The sequence below is a fragment of the Mirounga leonina genome, unplaced genomic scaffold (genome assembly GCF_011800145.1).
Source record: "Mirounga leonina isolate KUSES-001 unplaced genomic scaffold, KU_Mleo_1.0 Mir_82, whole genome shotgun sequence".
Classification (NCBI taxonomy): Eukaryota; Metazoa; Chordata; class Mammalia; order Carnivora; family Phocidae; genus Mirounga; species Mirounga leonina.
The window spans coordinates 14,585,145-14,608,280 of record NW_023270825.1 but is presented as its reverse complement, the minus strand read 5'-3'; the positions used below and the strand labels follow the sequence as shown (position 1 = coordinate 14,608,280).

Below are 23,136 nucleotides of genomic sequence, written 5' to 3'. Positions count from 1 at the left end.
TTCACGGAACTGATGAGGGTTAACTCTATGAGAACAAATGACATTAACTGTTGACTCTCAATTACAAACTGTGGTTGTCAATAACACATGATACACTGAAATGTTTTCCACAAACTACCTGATGAATAACACAATGAATAACCATAGCCTTTAAACACCTTAAATTTTCACCAGCTTTGTACACTTACCAACTATCCTTTTCTCTGCTCCAGCTCCACATATATTTCTACCATCAGTTATCAAATATCTTAGCAGATTCCACTTCTTAATGTTTTCTTAACTTCTCTGACAATATTATCTTTTGTAGTTGTTCCACGGAGACTATTCTTAGAGGCCAACTCCTCAGTCACTTCAAAGTTGGCACTGATTCCTCAAGTAAGCCACTGGCAACATCTGTCAATCCATCAAGAGCCAAGGGAAACCATTCCGAATTATTTGCCTTTTGTGGGGTCTTGTTTTTAATTGACTACTGAGTCTGTTCCCAACGTCCTCAACTCTTTCATGATTTAATTAACTCACAGTCAGTAGACAGCTTCTCTTGACTAACAAATAAGCCATTCAGAAACTTTGGTTGCGGGATCATTTTATGTTTTATTTTTGTGAAGAAATTCTGTTGTGATGAGAGATTCTCACACATATTCTTTTAAATTTTCTAATTTTTCTGACTGTTGGTTTCCTGTGAGCTGGAAATACTGTGATAAAGTTTCGTGTGAAAATGTTACCATATATTGTATTCTTTTAGCCCAGCTCTAGCGTCACTGCAGGATAAACACAATGTTTTACCAGGTAATTTGATAACAACACAATCCACATCTCACTGTGCCTTAAAAGTGTGACCTTCGGGTACCTGGGTGGCTCAGTCGGTGAAGCGTCTGCCTTCGGCTAAGGTCATGGTCCCAGGGTCCTGGGATCGAGCCCTGCATCGGGCTCCCTGCTCGGCGGGGAGTGTGCTTCTCCCTCTCACTGTCCCTCTGTGCTCTCTCTCAAATAAATAAATCTTTAAAAAAAAAAAAGTGTGACCTTCAAAGTCCACATTCCTTTTTTGCCTTGTTTTGACATGATGGATATACACTGGTTAGATAACAAAACACAATGCTGTGGTGTAGCTTGCAGCCTGCCACAGTATAAGCGCATCGCTGCACTCCGAGTGTGCCAAGCAGCAGTGAGCAGCGGTGACAAGGGGGTCACGCGTGGTCTCTGGCACAGCTGCTACACGCCGACGTAGCACAAAAGCCGCCACAAACCATGCGGAACCAGATGAGCGGGCTGGGTCCAAAACTTTTCTATGGATGTTGAAATTTGAATTTCATATTTTCATGTGCTGTGAAATTTTCTTTTGATTTTTCCCAGCTGTCTCACTTAGTAAAAACTATACTTAGCTCATGGGTTATACAAAAACAGGTAGTGGGCCACATGAGGCCCCAGGGCTGCAGTTTGCCAACCCCTGCTCTTGAATGTAACCAAGAAAGCAAAAACACTGCCTGTTGTGTTGGATAAATTTGTAATTAACAACCAAATCACAAAATCATGCTTTATCCTGGAGGAGAGGGAGGTAGATACACATCATGGGGAAATACTGGTATATCAAGCTGCTATTTTTACTATATTATGTAAACTGAAAACTGAATTGAAAAAGCCTGGTGAATACCTAAAAACAATGGACACATTGCTTGGTAGCTTTATAGAGTCACAAAGCTATGGTCAAGATCAATAAGAGAGGGCGCCTGGGTGGCTCAGTTGGTTAAGCAACTGCCTTCGGCTCAGGTCATGATCCTGGAGTCCCGGGATCGAGTCCCGCATCGGGCTCCCTGCTCAGCAGGGAGTCTGCTTCTCCCTCTGACCCTCCTCCCTCTCATGCTCTCTGTCTCTCATTCTCTCTCTCGCAAATAAATAAAATCTTAAAAAAAAAAAAAAATTAAAAAAAAAAAGATCAATAAGAGAAAGTTATTTTTAAACCTTAAGTGATCTGTTGATCTAGTATGCACAGTAATTGGAATGATATATAAAAATAACAATTAAAATTTTACTTTGAGGCAATATAATTTATTGACTCATATTTAAGATTAATTTTACTCCCACCTCACTCTTAGCAGCTATATGACACTGGCAAGTTAATACCTACCATGAAGGATTCTGGCAATGACTAAATAGGTAATACATGTGAAGTGCTTACAATCGTGCTGGCACACTAAAAAGGTCAAAATATATTAAGTTTTAAAAATAACTCATATTGTTATTGCACATAGGGTTCAGTATCATGACATTAGAATATATTTTTCATTAAAAAAAATCCCAAATAGGCTCACGCATTGAATTTCTCTATAAAAATTTGGGCTATCATTACTAAACAATATAACTGAAACAGAAAATGATGAATTTTCCTTACCTGACATGTCTGCTAAATCACCTACAATGGAAAAGCAGCAGAAAAATAATTTTCCATAAATAAAAGCAGAATTTATAAAATTATCACAAAATAATTTTTACACAACATAAATCATAAAGTGTCATATGCAAAATGAATTTTATTATGTTAAACTAAGTAAACTGTAAGTGAAGCCATTCATTTCAATTATACATATATATTTACATTTCATGTATATGACCATTCAATCTTTGGATATATCTTAATTTAGTTTACAAAACGCTCTGTTAATAGACTAAAGTTTTAATGTATCTCTGCTTGGCCCTGAGAGTCCAAGATTCTAGCCAAGGGGGAAAAAAATGAATGTAACTGGCTAAAATACCACAAAGGCAAATATTTCCCCTATGACCTATATGATTTTTAACAAAGAGAGCCATAAACATTTTAGACAGTGTTTTGTGTTTTGCAGGTATTATACAAGCTTGGCAGGCAAAGTAACTACTGATTCAATTCTCTTTGGGTTCAGAACAGAAACAGTCCCTCACTCTTTGGTCTTCTCTTGAGTCTATCTTATACTTTATTAGCCATCAGTAAAAAATTTCTCTATCTATTCTGTGGAAGGGTACAGTGGGGCAAGGCATAGGGCTGCATATATGATCTAAAATTCACCTCTGTACTGCCTGGACTTTGACTTGGAAGGACGGAGATGGGGAGATAATTAGCCATTCCACATTTCCCTACAGTGCTGCCTTTCAAAATAAAAGGAACAAATGCAAATACTGAATCATTAAGTTGTGCACCTGAAACTAATATTACATTAGTAGTATTAGTACATTAGTAACATGTCAATTATGTCTCAATAAAATAGAGAAAGGAAAAGAGGGCCAAATTTCATGAAAGATTATATTTGTGACCACAGCATTTCTTAATCAAAAGAGAAAACCACAGCACTAATATGTTAAGCAAAGCTGCTTAAAAAAGGGAGAGAAGAGGAAAGAAAAGAAGGAGCAAAGCTGGGAAATGGAAGAACCATACCTTCTAGAATTCTATTCACGGTATGCCAATTCCATTAACATAGAGATTTTGTCTTTTTTTTGGTAAGCTGCTTGTATCCCAGCACCTAGAACAATACCTTGTGCATGGTACATGTTCAGTAAGTTTGTTGAATAAATGAATTTAGCTTAATAAAAATTAACTGAGTAACCATATGCCAAGAGGCACTAAACTAGGCTTTCATGACCAAAATGGTAACATTATCTTATTTTCCGTGCAGAGTAAAAATAAGACTTTAATTTTTAAAAATGTAGTGAAAAAAAGGGCCTAGACTCAAAGATTAGAATCTTTTGTATGTAATGCACAAAGTATCAGTCTACTTCTTGTTAAAAATAGAAAAAATTTACAGAAAGGAAGAATACTAAAGTGGTGTAACTGCAGAACTAAGCAACCCAGAGATCAAGTTTCTGATTGATCAATTTAGTATTTGTATGAAAAATGAAGATATTAAAAGCATAAATTAATCTACCCAAAAGAAAAAGACACCTGGAAAGCTGGCTTAGCAACTGAGGCCCACCGAGACCCAACAAACCCAATGACATCATTTTTACAAAGTATACCAGGAGTTATGAAGTTCTGATTGACCAAATCTATTATGTAGTATTCGTAGTGATCACTGATGGCTGGATATGTTCTAAATAGACCTGCTATTATCTCATCATTTTGCTTACAGAGTGATGTCCTTTGAGTTTTTTAAAGAGTTAAAAGAAGACAGAAAGACAGGGGGTTTTAAAACAGTTGGCAACTTAGATCAGTGCCAAAGAAAAAAGGCAGAAAGATTTACCAGCATGGTCACTTGGTTTCTCTCTTCTTTCTACTCAACCCCAGCTGCCACAGATGCTGTGCCCCTGTCAGTCTAGTTACTTCCTGGCTCCCCTTATTGGCCATTTTCTCCTCAAATTCTTCCTTTCTGCTTAATATGCTATATTAAAACCTTTCTGCTGATCAGAAATTGCTGCTAAAGGACTAAAATCCAACTATGTCAATCACCATAAAATAGTTTATTAATTCTGAACTGTCTGCACCAATTAAGATAACCAAAGTGAGAGAAAGGTACCTGGAAACAATTTATGGTAAAACTGGGTGTGTGTTTTATATACAAATTTTGTACATTTTGAACAATACACAAATATATTTTGCTTTTTTTCTCTAGGATATTGAATTAATTTGAACAATACAATTACTTAAAATTGTTTCTTTTTAAAATATAGAAACATACCTACTTGGCCAGTTGCCACTATGTTGATAAATTTGGGATGCTGATTTACAGTGAGGCACAGTATATCATCATTATGTTCCTGATAAAAACTCTGAGTCCCTATAAAAAAAATTTGAGAATTAAATCTGAAAACTTTAAGGTATAACAGCATAATGCATTTATCCAGGACAATGAACTGCTCTGTTTAACTTACTTAATACATTTTTGAGCACTCAATGTGTGCACATCATCATAAGGATGGAAAAATGACTCAGAAGTCTTTAAATGGTTAGAGTCCTGAAACGCATAAACCATGTAACACAAGGCTAAAGACATCAAGTGCCAAAAGAGAGTTAAAGATCCAAAGGCTATGGGAATTCTTATTCTTTTTTAATTTTATTTTATTATGTTACGTTAATCACCATACAATACATCATTAGTTTTTGATGTGGTGATCCACAATTCATTGTTTTCATATAACACCCAGTACTCCACGCAGTACATGGGGAATTCCTCTTATTGTGGGCATTTGGCACTCTTGGACTGACAGGACAGATTTTGTTAATGTGAAGGTGGGTGGGAAAGGGCATTTCAGGAACAGAAATACTTTAAGCAAAGGTACAAAGACCAGAAAGTATTAAGTATGCATATATATGATTCATTTGGTCGAAGTGTGAGGTCAAGAAGAAATCTGAGAAATATGGCTGGAAGGGCAAACTGGAAATAGAATGATAGAGGATTTTGAATGCCAGCCTACTGAACTCTGTATTTATTCTGTAGTCCGTGGTACTCAAGAATTTTGATCAAAAAAGTCATGTGATTTACCTAGTAGCACTGACAGTGAAGACACCTTAGACATTGTCATGTAGGACATGATAAAGGTTTGTTTTGTGTAAGTACAATGGAAAGGTGGGAAATGAGGTCAGGATGATAGGTTGTAGGTTGGGTCCAGATTACAGAGGGCCATCAACACCAGGTCCTCCAAAAAGCGAAGCAACACAAAACAAAACAATTTAACAATGACATTTGCCAGATCTAATAGTTTAAAACTTCTCTTCAAAGTGAAATGTGCTTTATATTTCCCAGAGCTGAGAGTTCAGTGACAATAAACAAGCAATTTTATGTTCTGTTGGCTAAGTTTGAAGAAAATCAGCTAATAGATCAAAACTTCCTAGACTGTAAACATAGCAATGTACCCCAAACTGGAGAGGACAAATAATGACAAGTGGAGAGGTGCCTATCCTCCCTTCTGCTCTCTCTACACCCCACCAGTAGAAAGGTGATTAATTACAAATCAGAAAATTAAAGAAAATTACAAGTATAAACATGAGAGTGTATTTACATATTCCTTTCTAGATCATCTTTTCTTATTCTCTATTCTCTTTGAAGGATAGGTGAAGCCTCAAAGAGGATCATCTAAGTATTTTTTAAATGACCCAAATTATTAAACTGAAAATCACCACTGATTACTGTGTGATCTTGGTGAATCCTTTTCTTTAGGAAACCAAAATAGGACTATCATATTAATGATTAATACAGAATAGGCATGGGGGATTAGGACTCACATAATCTATTCTTTACCTATTCAGAGTGAAGCTATCAGAGGAAAAAGCCAGGAATGTTTGAACTAAATAATCTCTATTTTTATTCCAACCTTAGACTTTATGAAGTTTATAATTACATATAAGAAAACAATTCAAAATTAGTGAATGTCACTAGCAGGATTATACATCATTGGTCATCAAATCATAAGAGAACTTTATTTGCTTTTCAACAATCCAATCAGTTAAATAAAAATCAAGAAATATTTTCTCACTATGAATCAAACAAAGTATCACCACAGTAGAGCCACAGGGAAACAGCTTTCTTATTATCTTCCTTGGCTTTCCAAGGCCTCAGTAAGAACACTGCCCACTTCACCCCACTCCCCAGCAATCACTCGCCCAACATGCTACTTTTAATCATTACCTAAAAGAGACAACCACTAAACCATCCATTTTCATGTTAAGGTTAGGAAATAAAGTTACAAATGGTTTCATTATAAAACATGGTTTCAATGTATAGTAAACCTTCACTTTACTAACAGAGACCTATGAGTACTTTTCATTATGAAATCCTTTTCTGCTGTGTTATACATTCTTAAGACTATAAGTTTGGTTATTTGAAATATTACTAGAAAAGTCAATAGTATGAAATATATTCTGGACTTATGTAATTTAATTATTTATAGCTTTAACAAAGAAATGTAAGGTTATAAATAAGTGAATTCTAAAGTAAAAAAAGGTGGAAGATGGAGAATCAGAGTTTCCTACCTGTAGCAACATTATGCAAAATTCCAACGGATGCAGTGTGATAAATTATATCATCACCATCATTTAGATAGTGAACATTATTCCTACAGTCTCTTCCTCGATAGCCAAAAACAAGCTCCAACACAAGGTCCTATAACAACAATAAAACCATTATACAATTCCTTATCTCTAAATGTTCACCATTATTTTTGTATATAATATTGGTATCATCAGTCAAAATGGAGGATGCATTTTGATGTTTTACAAACTTCAAATAATACAAAATTAAGTAGACAAACTTCTCCGTAATGTGCTTTGGGCAGCTGAAACACACACTCTATACTTTCCTACATAAAGTTATAGAAAAGGAAAAGAGAATCACAAGGTCATTTGACTTCAAGAATGTGTTGGGGTGCCTGGATGGCTCATTTGGTTAAGCATCTGCCTTCGGCTCAGGTCATGACCTCCAGGTCTTGGGATCGAGCCACATGTTGGGCTCCCAGATCAGCTGGGAGTCTGCGTCTGCCTTTCCCCTGTTTGTGCTCTCTCTCAAATGAATAAATAAAATCTTAAAAAAAAAAAGAGTTCATGTGTTAAACACTGAGATACTTCTTGTGTCCAAAAGAATTATTATTTTGATTTGTACTGTTAGTAAAAATACGTAATCTGCATATATAACTCAGAATACATTATGTCCAAGTGCTGTACATTTGAGATGCCAAAGAGTATATCAGCGTTGGTGCAGAAAACTAAGTACACCATCTCTGATAACTCATGCTAAAGTTCTAGCAGGTAATCTGCCACTGAAAGTGTCCCTTTTCTTTGACCTTGTGGGCTTCGTGGGGTAATGAGTACAACAATCACTATCCCACAGATTTAGGCCTCATTTTTTATCTGATTTAGCAGTTTGCTTGTGGCTGCTGATACTGGAATTAAGAGCCTGGGAGAACTTTCTTGCTCAATTATTGTGGTAAGTTCCTTTGTTTGAAAGTAGAGCCTTCACTGAACCCTACAGTGAACAGATCACACGGGGTATAAACTTTGACTTATAAATTCAAACCACTAAGTATAAGGCACTGCCAAGGTACCTGCACTTCTATAAGCCATAGATCTTTCACATATATTTATATTTACCAGTTGTCTGAGAGTTCAATTCAGGGTATTATTCATGGAAAACTTTAAAAAAAAAAAAAGACTAATATAAATACAAAGAAACGAAGGATATCAATCCAAAACTCAGACTTGACAACTAGGCAATCAAAATTTTATGACCAAACAAAAAAGATTCTCAGGGACACCTGGCTTGCTCAGTCGGTAGAGCATGTAACTTCATCTTGGGGTTCGAGTCCCATGTGGGTGTACAGATTACTTAAAAACAAAATTTTAAAAAAAGATTATTCAGTATGTTTATTTTCATAAAACCTAATGACAAGATTTGGCTGCCTTACAAGAAGGGAATGGAATGAATTCTGAATACATTTTAAAGCACAAGTTAACACTGGGGAAGGGGTTCTCCTTACCTCTATAGGTCTCTTTTTCTTGCCAACATTGTTTGTCTGGAGTTTTTCTGGCCTTGGTGGGGCTCTGCTCACAGGGGGCCTGAAACGGGAAAGTGGGAATGAGGAAAGACATCCATTATCAGGCGCCTTCACTGAGCCTCCCTCACCTGCCCACTGGACAGAGAGGTCTGACACACCTTCACAAAAATGAACCCAATCTGTGTTCCTCACTAGACCGTGCCCTCTTTATCTTGATATCTTCTAAAGCCAGAAGGTGGAAAGAAGATATTAGAACTTTAATTCATTTTATTTTAACTTCTTTGGTGTATGTTTCATAATGTAAATAACATATTAGCACAAGAGCAGACTGTTTATAGATAAATATACAAATGTTAGTTTAACATACTCAAAAACTTCTTGATGGGATGCATTATAACAAAGCCTAGATTACTACTCTAAAGTGTCTACCACAGTATCTTGCACATGGCAGGTGTTCAATACATTCATCTTGAATTTTGAAAATATTGTTATGAACTTTCTATACTGTTGGCAATATAAATTATGTCGGAATTCAAATTTGTACTCATTACTTGCTCCACCAGGCCCTTTACCTTCCCTTCTTCCTGAAGTCTCTAGTGAAGTCAAGTCAATCAAACATTTTACAGTTACATAAACTTATAAATCATACAACACTCTCTAAAAGGTAATTATATTACTTACTATTGCCTTCAACTCCTTCTCTTCTTCTCTATTCTCATTATTCACTAAACATTCATCAACTTCACCTAGAGAGTAGCTCTCACATCTAGCCCCCTCTTCTCTGTTTCCACTGCTAGTTCAGGATCTATTTATAATGTCCCATTAGGTGTACAGAGTTCCCATTTTGAATCATTTAAATGTGGAGGCTCTTAAAATGCCTAGGAATAAACTCAACCAAACAGGTGAAGGACTCTGAAAAGTATAAAACACTGATGAAAGAAACTGAAGATGACACAAATGGAAAGACATTCCATATTCATGGACTGAAAGCATTAATATTGTTAAAATGTCCATGCTACCCAAAGCAATCTACAGATTCAATGCAATTCTTATCCAGATGCCAACAGCATTTTCCACAAAACTAGAATAATACTAAAATTTGTATGGAACCACAAAAGACCCCAAATAGCCAAAGCAATCTTGAGATAGAAAAACAAAGCTGGAAGTATCACAATTCCAGATTTCAAGCTATATTACAAAGCTACAGTAATCAAAACAATAGGGAACTGGCACAAAAACAGACATCTAGATCAATGGAACAGGATAAAGAACCCAGAAATAAACCTATGGTTATATGGTCAATTAATCAATCTATGAACAAAGGAGGCAAGAATATGCAATGGAGAAAAGACCGTTTTTCAATAAATGATGCTGGGAAAACTAGACAGTTACATGTAAAAGAACTGGACCAATTTTCAACCAATTTCTTTGCCACCAGCCACAGCAACATTTTTCTAGGTATATCTCCTAAGGCAAGGGAAACAAAAGCAAAAATAAACTTTGGGACTACATCAAAATAAAAGGCTTTTACACAGCAAAAGGAACCATCTACAAAACAAAAAGGCAACTTACTGAACGGGAGAAGACATTTGCAAATGATATATATGATAAGGGATTAATATCTAAAATATATAAAGAGTTTATACAACACACCACCAAAAAAAACCCAAAAAACAGAAAAACGCCAATCTGATTAAAAAAATGGACAGAGGCCCTGAATAGACATTTTTTCCAAAGACGACATACAGATGGCCAACAGACACATAAAAAGATGTTCAACATCACTAATCAGCAGGGAAATGTAAATCAAAACCCCAATAAGATATCACCTTACACCTGTTAGAATGGCTCAAGTAAAAAAGACAAGAAATAATAAATGTTGGTGAGGATGTAGAAAAAAAAGGAATCCTTGGACACTGTTGGTGGGAATGTAAATTAGTATAGCCACTATGGAAAACAGCATGGAGGTTCCTCAAAAAATTAAAAATAGAAATACCATATGATCCAACAATTCCACTATTGGATATTAATCCCTTCTAAAAATGAATACACTAATTCAAAAAGATATATGCACTCCTTTGTTTATTGCAGCATTATTTCCAATAGCCAAGATATGGAAGCAACCTGTGTCCAGGGATAGACAAATGGATAAGGCGCGCACACACACACACACAACTATTATGCAGCCATTAAAAAGGATTGAGATCTTGGGCGCCTGGGTGGCTCAGTTGGTTGAGCGACTGCCTTCGGCTCAGGTCATGATCCTGGAGTCCCTGGATCGAGTCCCGCATCGGGCTCCCTGCTCGGCGAGGAGCCTGCTTCTCCCTCTGACCCTCCCCCCATCTCATGTACTCTCTCTCTCTCAAATAAATAAATAAATCTTTAAAAAAAAAAAAAAAGGATTGAGATCTTGCCATTTGTGACAATGTGGATGGACCTAGAGGGTATTAGGCTAAGTGAAATAAGTCAGACTAAGAAAGACAAATACCATATAATTTCACTCATATGTGGAATATTAAAAAAAAAATGAATCAACAAACAAAAAGCAGAATCAGACCTATAAATAAGAGAACAAACTGATGGTTGCCAGAGGGGAGGGGTAGGAATGGGCAAAATAGGTGAATGGTAATGGGAGGTACAGGCTTCCAGTTATGGAATGAATAAGTGACAGGAATAAAAGGCACAACATAAGGAATATAGTGGGGGCGCCTGGGTGGCTCAGTTGTTAAGTGTCTGCCTTTGGCTCAGGTCATGATCCCAGGGTCCTGGGACTGAGCCCCGCATTGGGCTCCCCGCTCTGCAGGAAGTCTGCTTCTCCTTCTCCCACTCCTCCTGCTTGTGTTCCCTCTCTCACTGTGTCTCTCTCTGTCAAATAAATAAATAAAATCTTAAAAGAAAAAAAAGGAATATAGTGAATGATACTGTAATAGTATGGTATGGGAACAGATGGTAGCTATACTTTCAGTGAGCAGAGCATAATATATAAACTTGCCAAATCACTATGTTGCATGCCTGAAACTAAAGTAACTTTAAGTGCCAACTATACTCAAAAAAAAAAAAAATGTGGAGGCTCTTTTCCTAAAATCCTTTGTTTAATTAAAAAAACCCATCTCATTTGGTTTATTTTTATCTCAGATAACCATTATTCAAATGTTTAATAACCTGAATACCGGATCTAAATCAATCATGCTATCAACTCCCCTTCCAAAATTTTCTTTTTTTTAAGATTTTATTTATTTATTTGACAGAGAGAGACACAACACAGTGAGAGAGAGAACACAGCAGGGGGAGTGGGAGAGGGAGAAGCAGGCTTCCCGCTGAGCAGGGAGCCCAATGCGGGGCTCCATCCCAGGACCCTGGGATCATGACCTGAGCCGAAGGCAGGTGCTTAACGACTGAGCCACCCAGGCACCCCCCCTTCCAAATTTTAAGTGAATATTCAATTTGTAACAACTAAAGCAGAAAATGACATGAAATGACTTTGCTATGGGAAAAAAAAATCCAATATGTGATTAAGTGCATAAAATTAAAGGATAAAAACATATTTGCATTTTCACAAGGATTTCCAGGTTACACATCTATAAAAGTGGATGAAGTGCTCCATCTTGAACACTCAATATAAAAGAAGTGAATACTTTCATACATGACATGAAGTAGTATGTAGAAGCAAATAACCATGGCTGGTGACATAAAAATTGCATGCACTTAAAAGAATATATAAAGAACTCTTCAAATTACAGAAATTACAAAGGTTTGGTTTCAAGCCTTTTTCATATGTTTTGAATGTAAGTAATAAATATAATTCAATTTATAATATTTAACATTTAAAAATGTTTCTCTTAGGACCTATTTCTTTATTTAGAGAGGGAGAGAATCTCAAGCAGGCTCCACGCACACTCTGATGTGGGGCTTGATCTCTTGACCCTGAGATCATGACCTGAGCCGAAATCAAGAGCCGGTCACTCAACCAACTGAGTCACCCAGGAACCCCTCCTTAGGGCCATTTTAACCCCTCCTTGGCTTTTCTTCTAAGTCAGTTTTGTTGGTGAACTTCATTGAGTGTTATCATCTGACAGCTTTAATTGTAACCCAAGCAAGAAACAGGTAATTTTTATCCATACAAACCTGTGTAACAGTTAAGTGTATTTTAATTTTTTAAAGACAACTTATATATTTTTGTTTAAATAAAGTTATACAACTTATAAAATTATACAAGTTGAACAAATAAAGCTTTGGTAAAGCAATTACTTATGTAGCAGAAATCCAATAATTAAGATGCTATTTGTTTCAGTGATACTGATTTTAATGGAGAAAAACGTGGAAAACTGTGAACAGAGGTAAAGAACACCAAGTAACACAGCTCATTAATGGTAAATATGAAAGATGATAAAAATACAAAATTAGGTCTCATAAAGTATAACAAAGAGAGAGGATTACCTGGAACCTCTTTTTAGCAGCAAATATAAAAGGGAAAAGATTACAACACAGATTTGAATTTAAAACACTAGTAAAATACTTCTGTAATAAAATATTTTTGTAAGTTTAATGCAGGTAAAACATACTGCATATATTAAAGAGCTATTGTTTTTATTTATTACCGCATAGAAGGCTAAAGTTATTCCATTAATGGCAGGGAAATCAAAAGAAGGCGAAAAAAGAAAAATGAGAATTGAACATGTTCTATGTTGTAAACTTTAAAGCCTACTGTTCTTCTTTTTCTACAGTGCACTCTGAATTTCAAACAAAATACTGAAGCCTATCCTTGTTCTTAAGTGTGGGAGTAAAATGGTAACAACCAAGTTAAAAGGTTGGTCGTACTGGAGATGCTATTAAGGAAACTGTCTAAGGAGGTGAAGCAACCCCTCCTCTAACCCAGGAGGGTTTCTCAGTCAGCCAGTCCAGCCTAGCAGGCAAAGTGAGTCACTCAAGATCATACTAGCTTTGGGATTTTGCTAGTAAAGGAGGTAACTTAAAAGAACCCCTTTAATAACATAATGACCAAAAGAGAATTGGAAGAGATCACAAAGGTGATCTCATCCACCCTCCTACTGAAACCAGGAAACTTCTTTACACGTCTAGAACATCCCTTTGTAGCAGTGACGGACAAATGGTCACCTAAGCTCTTATGAAAACTGCTTATGAAAGGGAGGTCACTTCATAAAATTCACCCACACCCAAGACAACAATTACATCTCCACTTAGCTTTGTTTTCAAACAAAGCTAAAGTGTTTCCCACTGTAAATTGTTAGTGTCCCTTTAAAATCACTCCTGAATAAGCTACTTCAGATCTGACGCTAGATCTGAATGTTTTATTTGTTAAAATAGTCTAAGATATGTGGCCTTTTTGAAGTCACATCACACTCTAGACTCCTATCTTTGTACATATCACCCCTGTTTAAAACAAAAATGAATTTCTGCTGCTGTCTACCAAATAAATTAAGGAGTACCTTATATCTGAGTTTCTGTACAATCTGGTCTTATATCTATTTTTTTCATCCTTATCTCCCAGCATTTACCTATTGGTACCTTTTTTTTTTTTTCACTTCTAAAACAGACTTTTTCCACACTGTCCTGTTTCAGAAACTGACTGAAGACATGTTCATCTCACTAAAGCTAGTTGTGAAAAGTGTCCCACAGAGTCCTTTTATGCATATATACCATTTTATTGAACATACAAATATCATCATTGCCCTATGTTAATGTTTTTAAATGAAAGTATAAATATACATTAAATGAAGCTAACAGGCTTATAAACTGCATAATTTTTCACTGATAAGTATGTGTGGCTATTTTTATAAACCTCTGAAACTTAAGGGATAACTAAAACTGTCTGGAGTTTGTTATAAAACCAAGTGATCATAATGAAGAACCTCAGCAGCACCCACATACTGCACATGTAAAACGCAACTTTTCTGTAGGACTTAGTTCACTTTATAATTTTTTCTTGACAAATACAGTTCCATGTTTTATAGGGAAAAAATCAATACCTTAAAATATAATAAAGATCAAAACAGAACAAAGAATAAATAATGGAATAAAATATCTTATTTAATAAAACTTACCTTACTACCCCCTGCCTTTGAAAGGAACAAGGGAAAAAAAGAAACATTGATGATGAATAACATGCAGCAGTTAAGTAAACAGAATAAAGGAAACAGCAACAGAATTCTAAGGAAATACAAAATGCCTAAATTTTATGCTCCACTGTTCTGAGTATTTTTATTAAAAAATATTGGAAGTTTGATTGACAACTACTTTAAATATATACATAAGATTTGCTACAAAAAGAAAAACATAAAATTATTATAGTCATTTAGGAAAAAAGGCCTCACAAAAGTACCAACCAAGTAGAGCAGTTACCAATGTCATCCAAAACCTTTTAAGTGGATGTTTGACAAGCATTTGTTTTCAGTTTATAAAATGTTGTTTCATATTTGATAGCAATATTTTATTTAAAATACAAAAACATTATAGATAGACTATAATATCTCCTCACAAATTATGCAAAGTTGGTAAAAAGAAGTATCTTCATTTTTTTTTTTTTTTGCAAGAAGTATCTTCATTTTTTTCTCCTTTGATAAATCTCTCATTTTATGAAAATAAAGACTCCTAGTTCTGAGTCATTTTGGACTCGGCCTCAGCATTTTCAAAAGAATTCAGCAGAGCTGAAATTATAAAATAAACTGAGAACAATGCAAAATAATTTCAAAAATAATTTTGAAAATGTTAGCTGTAAAAAATGCAAGCTAACAGCAAAGATTATGAAAGCATCAAGCATTTTTCACGAGCAGAAAAATACTTCCGTCTGTCAGAATTTGGGTCACTTTATTAATAAAGGAGGAATTTTAAGTGTTTTACCATGAATGACAGACTACAGATTAAAATTTGGTCACATTTTCTGATATACCTAATTTATCTGATATTTTTCTTAAAAAATAAATGAAAAAGATTTATGGGAATGTCTAGAATTTCTTCCTCCCTATAGTACACTTTTCACTTTTCATTATCTGTGAGGTATAATTTAAGTAATTTTAAGCACTATACTGCACATATTCTCACCAGAACATCCACATTTGCAAACTTACATGTATTTCTCTGATTAATAAATATGTAGATATTGTTTACTACTTTGTGGATATTTAATTTCAGAAACTGTTTAAATTTATTTCCCTCAGGTGACTCTCTATTTCATTTGCAGGGAGGGGTGGTAAAGACTTACTACCTAAATTCTTTAATACATTTTGTTTCATTTTATAAAATACTCCATAAGTGAGTGACGGTAAGGCTCATTTAACCTCTAAGGAAACAGAGGCTTAGAGGCAACAAATAGTTTTTCAAGGTGACACAAGAGGAAAATGATAAAAATTAGTATTTTAACCCATTTGTCTGACTCCAAAACCATGTTCTTTGCACTGTAAGATGCTGCCTCCCACTAGATCACTTCAACCTTGAATCTTGATATTTAAATTATGGTATGCTCAGATTTCTTAAAACATCTAATTTATTTTAGTTTATTTTTTAATTTTAATTTTTTATTTTATTTTAAAAAAGATTTTATTATTTGAGAGAGAGAGAGAGCACAAGCAGGGGGAGCAGCAGGGAGAGGGAGAAGCAGGCTCCCCGCTGAGCAAGGAGCCCGATGCAGGACTAGATCCCTGGATCCTGGGATCATGACTTGAGCCAAAGGCAGACGTTTAACCGACTGAGCCACTCAGGTGTCCCAAAACATCTCTCTAATGTAATACTTTGCCTCTTTATACGTGATGACAAAATGGACAACTACCCCCTGCCCCCTATCCATAAAGGTGATGCCAGTGCTATTATTTGGGTACTCATCAGCAAATGGGCACCTGGAAGAGGAGCTGTGGAGACATCATAACTCAACACTCCCCTTAGAACTTCTGTGGGAACCTGTGTGGCTAGTCAGTTCAGAGACCCTCTAGATCCCCCTTCTCCATCAGGAATATGCACCTCACCCTTCCAATTTCATTCTTCTCCCTGAATGTTAAGTCCGTAGTGCAAATTCAAACCCCTCTGCCAGTGCTTTCTTGTACTGTCATCTCTATCTAGCTGAGCCCCAGGAGTCTTCAGCACTACTCTCTCTGACTAGACATTCACTCGAATTTTCCACAAATTCTGTTCAGTGTGAGTGAACTCCCTTTCATTTTTAAATTTTCCCTCAAATATTCTTACCAACTTCTCATAACAAAGTTTTCCTCAACACATCTTTGGACAGAAGAGGTCACTGCTGTTCCCACCTCCCACTCCTTCTTGTCTCCTCACTGCAGTTTCTGGATAATCTTTCCTTTATCAATTCTTAAAAATTCTTCACTTCTGAAGTCCATGTCACTCACTGATCCACACACCTCTTTACTGTCTTCCATATTCCCTAATGGTTTTTAAAGCATCACGTGATGTTAACAGTTCCTCTCTTGATCTGTCGTCTAACTCAGAGACTTTATTAAAACAGTTTTCTCTCCTTATAAAATTGCTGTTGGCAGAGCCTTTAATTCTGATGTGCTGCTTCCAGACAAAGACCAGTAATTCCCATTCTCTAATGGAAGCTGGACTTCAATTTGCCTCTTGGAAAAATTTTTGTTTCTTATTACTTTTTAAAGATTTTATTTATTTGACAGAGAGCACAAGAGAGCACAGGCAGGGGGAGCAGTAGGCTGAGAGGGAGAAGCAGACTCCCCGCAGAGCAGGGAGCCCAATGCGGGCTCGATCCCAGCTGGGATCATGACCTGAGCCGGAGGCAGACGCTCAACCATCTGAGCCACGTAGCCAATCCTGGTGAAATTTTCTACCCTTGATTAAAGGCACATGGATAAAAATGCCTTTTCAAAATTTAATCCTATCTCTGCTCAGGTGCTTCCTAAAACATACTTGGTATTGGATTCAAATTTTATTATTTCCTACAACCCTATCACATTTATTTATAAAAGTTAGCAAATAATATTCCTTTAATCATAGACACTTTGTATATTCCCTAAACTACTTGAAAGAGACAGTGTCACCACCAAAAAGGATTTAAGGACAAACACGTTTTCTAAGAGGTGCTGGGAGCTGGAAAATGCAAGAGTACCACTGCTACTTAGTTTTTACAAAAATTCATTCAGTTAAACAATTAATTCAATTTTAATACCAATATATTTTTCTTCATCTAGTTTTAAATTTGATTGTTACCTCTCATCAACTGAGGGTTCTTTTTGTTGCAAATGAGGCTTGACTCCAAACATTGGGCGAATATTTGTTGATAAGGCTCTAATGGTGTAACTGATTTCATTCTCCCTTGTAACATCACTGTCATAGCCTGCCATCAAAACATAAGAATTATTCTCTAAGTTGCAACTGAGGAGTTCTATTATGATCCTATAAATTGGATACAAGGATGTTCAACAATATGAAATAAGTTAAATTATGAAATAATTATGAATAATAAATTATGAAATTACAGTCAGTAAAAATTATATAGAATATTTAATATGCAACAATGTTTTTAAAATATTACTAAGAGATAACAGCCTATTAAATATAAATTCAATATATCATTTTTGTTAAAAAATATAATGTATATAAATGCAAATACCCCTGTGGAAATACCTCAATATGTTAACAGACGTTACCTCTGAGTGGTCAAATTATGGATACTGTGTTTATTTTTATTGCAAAATGTATTTCCTAATTTTTCTGTAATGAGCTGGTATTATTTGTATATTAGGAAAAATTAAAATCATTTTAAAATATGAGGTTCAATACCATAACAATTTTTTTTAAAGATTTTATTTATTTGAGAGAGACAGAGCAAGCACGAGTGGGGGGAGAGGCAGAGGGAGAAGCAGACTCCCTGCTGAGCAGGGGGCCCAATGCAGGGCCTGATCCCAGGTCCCTGGGATCATGCCCCGAGTTGAAGGCAGACACCTAACCAACTGAGCCCCCCAGGCACCCCACCATAAAATTTATTTTAACAGTACTTACTTAAAGTAGGATTATCATACATTTGTAGATGAAGAATATTTAAGTCATCAATATATGCTAGTCTGTTATTTTTGAGGCATAAAACCAATTTTGGTGTTAAACAGACCACAAACACTAAAATCACAATTATTCAAACATTATTATTACTTGTTTAACTGCTATAGTTTAAATCAGTTGTGCTAAATTGTGTTTTTATTAAAATATTTTAAAATGACATACCCCCATCTTCTTCCGAATCTGTATCAGATTCTTCACTATCACAAGGCCTTTTTTCTCGATAGCCCTCGATTTCATTTGTCCAAACCATTAAAGACATATCTGCACCTCCTAAGGTAACCAACATGCTGTCATCGTAAGTCCAGCGAACATTTGTGACATGTGTACTATGGGCCACATACCTCTTAAATTTTCCAAATTTTCCCTAAAGATGAAAAAAAAAATTCAGTCTTTGAGAAATGTTACTACTTGAAAATGGTCCTATTCTTCAGGCATCTATACCATCTAGAAAGCTGAAAATGAAGTTTCTGACCAATAAATGCTTTATTGGAACACATTCTTACCAATTAAGGTTCTGCCACTTAAGTGTACCTAAAACAGGGATGTGTGGAGTATTTCCTCAGGTGCCTGGGTTCTCTATGAGAATTTTTAAACTTGTTTTCATTTCAATGCTGATCTAAAAATATAAATATGAGCAGCTACTTAAGATCTATACCATAATATGATTTCGGTGCCCTATTTCAAATTTATGTTTATGTTCATGCCAGATTATAATATACAGCTGACCTTGAACAACACGGGTGTGAACTGCACAGTCCCTTATATGTAGATATTTTTTGATAAACACAGTATAGCACTGTAAATATATTTTCTCTTCCTTATTGTTACAATATTATTTTTGCAATAACATTTTCTTTTCTCTAGCTTGTTATAAGAATACAGCATATAATACATACAACATACAAAATATGTGTTGACTGTTTGTTATTGGTGAGGTTTCCAGTCAACAGTAGGCTATTAGTAAAGTTTTTGGTGAGTCAATGGTTATATGCGGATTTTTGACTGTACAGGGATCGGTATCCCTAACCCCCACATTGTTCAAGCGTCAACTGTATATCTGAATCAGTGACAAGAAATAAATGCATCTGGACTTGATATATGAATTTTATTTTTGTGCTAAATGAAAGCCTAATATTTCCCGGTAGCTTGAATAGAGGAAAGCACTAAGAGAATTCAGTCATCACACAGCTCACCACATGGGCACATAGTACTCCAAAAAGTCTGTGCAGTCTAGTTTCAGCAAAATAACATCATTCATTACATTGAATCAATGCTGTCTATTTTAGTTTTATAGGTATTGTATTTATAGTATTTTGGATCTAATGGTTGAAACATTTTAACCGACTGAGCCACCCAGGCGTCCCATGGTTGAAACATTTTAAACTTAAGGCTGTAAATATAAAGAGTTTGAGTTTACTGTTAATGGTATATATTTAATCAAATGAATACCAAAATTATTTAAGTTAGCATTAAGGGATAAAAGAAATGTTTCCTCTAAAAGGGACATTTATATTACTCAATACTGAGAAACACTATACAATATAACTTAAGGCACAGGATCATAAATTATAAGACTACTTCTAAATAAAAGCTACAAATGTCAAAAATAGTATATATAATTCTAAATCCTTCATATTACATACATAATATTCATATTACAACAACAAAATACTATGAAAGAGCATTACCTTAACCATTTTTATAATTATGATCATTAGGGGAGTTAAAGAAAAACACATACTTTTGCAGGATATCTAAATAACTTCACAAATCCCAAATCATCCCCAGTAGCTAGGATCATTTTGTCACTGGTGAGGCAAGAGGCAGTTATGTCTGTGACTTCTCCAATTACTGGCCAAATTCCCTCACAGCATAAACCAAGCACACTTGTCCATGATGCCCAACAAATTTTTTCTACCTAAAAAGAAAAAAAAGGCTGTAAGTTTGTAATATCTAAACCTTAAAAACTGACAACAAAAATCTGAATATTTTTCTTTATAGTTATATATGTCACAAGTAAAATTAAAATTTTAATTATAACAGTTAAATTACTAGTTGTCTTGGTTTTGTAGCTTCCCAAGTCTGCCAATTCCTGTAGAAAATATTTAATATAACATTATTCAAGATGTACTTATTATGTATCCACTGTGTGTTCTAGATGCTGAGGATTCAGTGATAATAAATAAGACCATTTCTGCTCTTAGAATAATCAATCAATCTATACTTCATGTCTAAATTTCTAATACTTTAGAGGCTTGTTTTCCAATTAATCATTACTGGATATTAAGAACCTTTACTTAGAGTCTCTCTCGTCATTAAGCCACTTTCATATTCAATTTGTTTAGCCTCTCTTCCTTAGCCGTATCAAAAAATTTTGCTAATGCTGTCAGTCACAAAAGGAAACACATTTTTTTTTCTTCTCTTTAAACAGGAATTTGCCAACAAGCATCTTAGGCATATAGGTTCCAAAAGATTTGACAGACATGCAGTGCTCCTATCTAAGATAGCATGTCTTCTAATTGCCTCCTATCCTTTGAGGAAAGTAACTGGACGAGAGCATACCTAGATGTAAAAGTTGATTTATTCCCCCCCCCCTTTTTTTAGAGAGCACGTGCATGTGCATGCAAGTGCAAGTGAGGGTGGGGTGGGGGCGGTGGGTGGGGAGAGGAGAGAGAGAATCTCAAGCAGGCTCCATGCTGGGCCTGACACAGGGCTCCATCTTACCACCCTGACATCATGACCTGAGCCAAAATCAAGAGTCAAATGCTTAACCAACTGAGCCACTGAGGAGCCCCTGTTTTATTCCTTTTCTTATACAGCATCTTTTCCTTTACTCATCTAATAGACTAGGGCAGAAAATAAACTCACAGAAAGAATAGCCATGATTTGAATAATGTGAGGACAGTCTTCATATGTAAATGACAAAAGGTGGCCATCAGTGTTCTAACCACTTAGTCATATCAACAACATTGCAAGCACTATTATCTTCCTACCTCCACACTGGGGATGGTTTGTTTTTTCCCTCTGGGAGCTTCAAAGAATAACTGTTCTTTAGCACCAGTGTTGACCTGTAAAAGCTTTCCTTAAAAAAAAAAATTAAAAATATATACATATATAAAATATATAGTTAATGGGATGTTTAACTTTTTAAAATATTTTCTTTCATAGTTTATTATATTTAAATTGTTTTATAATCATAAAATTAAATTGTTTCATTAATGTAAAATGACAGAGTCAATCCTATTTAAAAGCATTCAGTGAACATTAGTGTTTGTACCACCTTTCTCCCATTAAATTCTTTTTAAAATTCCAGTGCAGATAACAGTGTTATATTAATTTCAGGTGTGCAATATAGTGATTCGACAATTCTATACATTACTCAGTGCTCCTCATGTAAGTGTACTCTTCATCCCCTTTGCCTATTTCACCCATCTTCCCATCCCCCCCTTTTTTAATTATTTATTTATTTATTTATTTTTTTTAAGTTTTTTTTATTTATTTGACAGAGAAAGACACAGCGAGAGAGGGAACCCAAGCAGGGGGAGTGGGAGAGGGAGAAGCAGGCCTCCGGCGGAGCAGGGAGCCCAATGCGGGGCTCGATCCCAGGACCCTGGGACCATGACCTGAGCTGAAGGCAGACGCTCAACGACTGAGCCACCCAGGCGCCCCCCCCCCTTTTTTTAAAGTTTTATTTATTCATTTTAAGTAATCTCTACACCCGACGTGGATCTCAAACTCCCAACACTGAGATCAAGAGTCACATGCTCTACCAACTGAGCCAGCCAGGCACCCCAGTATTTTATTATTTTTGGTGTAATTATAAGTGGGATCGTTTTCTTAATTTCTTTCTTCTGCCTCATTATTAGAGTATAGAAATGCAACGGATTTCTGTATATTGATTTTGTATCCTATGACCTTACTGAATATGTTTATCAGTTCTAGTAGTTTTTTGGTGGAGTCTTCAAGGTTTTCCATATATTGTATCGTATCCATATCATATCCAGGCAAAGAGTAAAGTTCTACTTTTTCCTTAGCAATTTGGATCCTTTTTTTTCTTTTTCTTCTGTCATTGCTGTGGCTAGGACTTCTAATACTATGTTGAATAAAAGTGGTAAGAGTGGACATCCTTGTCTTGTTCCTGACCTTACAGGGAAAGCTCCCAGTTTTTCCCCATTAAGTATGATGTTAGCTGGGGTTTTTCACATATGGTCTTTATTATGTTGAGGGTATGTTCCCTCTAAACCTATTCTGTTGAGGGTTTTCATCATGAATGGATATTGTACTTTATCAAATGCTTTTTCTATATTGAAATGATCATAAGGTTTTTATCCTTTCTCTTGTTGATGTAACATCTCATGTTGATTGATCTGCGAATATTAAACCCTGCTTGCATCCTAGGAATAAATTCCATGTGATTGAGAATGATTTTAATTACTGTTGAATTTGGTTTGCTAATATTTTATTGAGGATTACCGCATCTATGTTCATCAGAGATATTGGCCTGTAGTTCTTTTTGTGGTGTCTTTATCTGGTTTTGGTATCAAGGTAATGCTGGCCTCACAGAATGAATTTGGAAGCTTTCTTTCCTCTTCTATTTTTTGGAATAGTTTGAGAAGAACAGGTATTAACTCTTAAGTGTTTGACAGAATTCACCTG

General features: G+C 35.5%; 1 protein-coding gene across 1 annotated transcript in view; it reads right to left on the bottom strand.

Moving 5' to 3' along the window:
- Positions 1 to 23,136, bottom strand: part of EML5 (EMAP like 5) — a 168,523-nt gene that overhangs the window by 17,398 nt on the left and 127,989 nt on the right. The window contains exons 24-31 of the mRNA XM_034992521.1: positions 21,474 to 21,562; positions 20,222 to 20,398; positions 18,643 to 18,844; positions 17,632 to 17,758; positions 8,428 to 8,506; positions 6,929 to 7,058; positions 4,638 to 4,736; positions 2,387 to 2,407 (exon numbers count right to left, since the gene is read on the bottom strand). Of these exons, the coding sequence (XP_034848412.1) occupies positions 2,387 to 2,407; positions 4,638 to 4,736; positions 6,929 to 7,058; positions 8,428 to 8,506; positions 17,632 to 17,758; positions 18,643 to 18,844; positions 20,222 to 20,398; positions 21,474 to 21,562 (924 nt within the window). The remainder of the gene's footprint in view (positions 1 to 2,386; positions 2,408 to 4,637; positions 4,737 to 6,928; positions 7,059 to 8,427; positions 8,507 to 17,631; positions 17,759 to 18,642; positions 18,845 to 20,221; positions 20,399 to 21,473; positions 21,563 to 23,136) is intronic.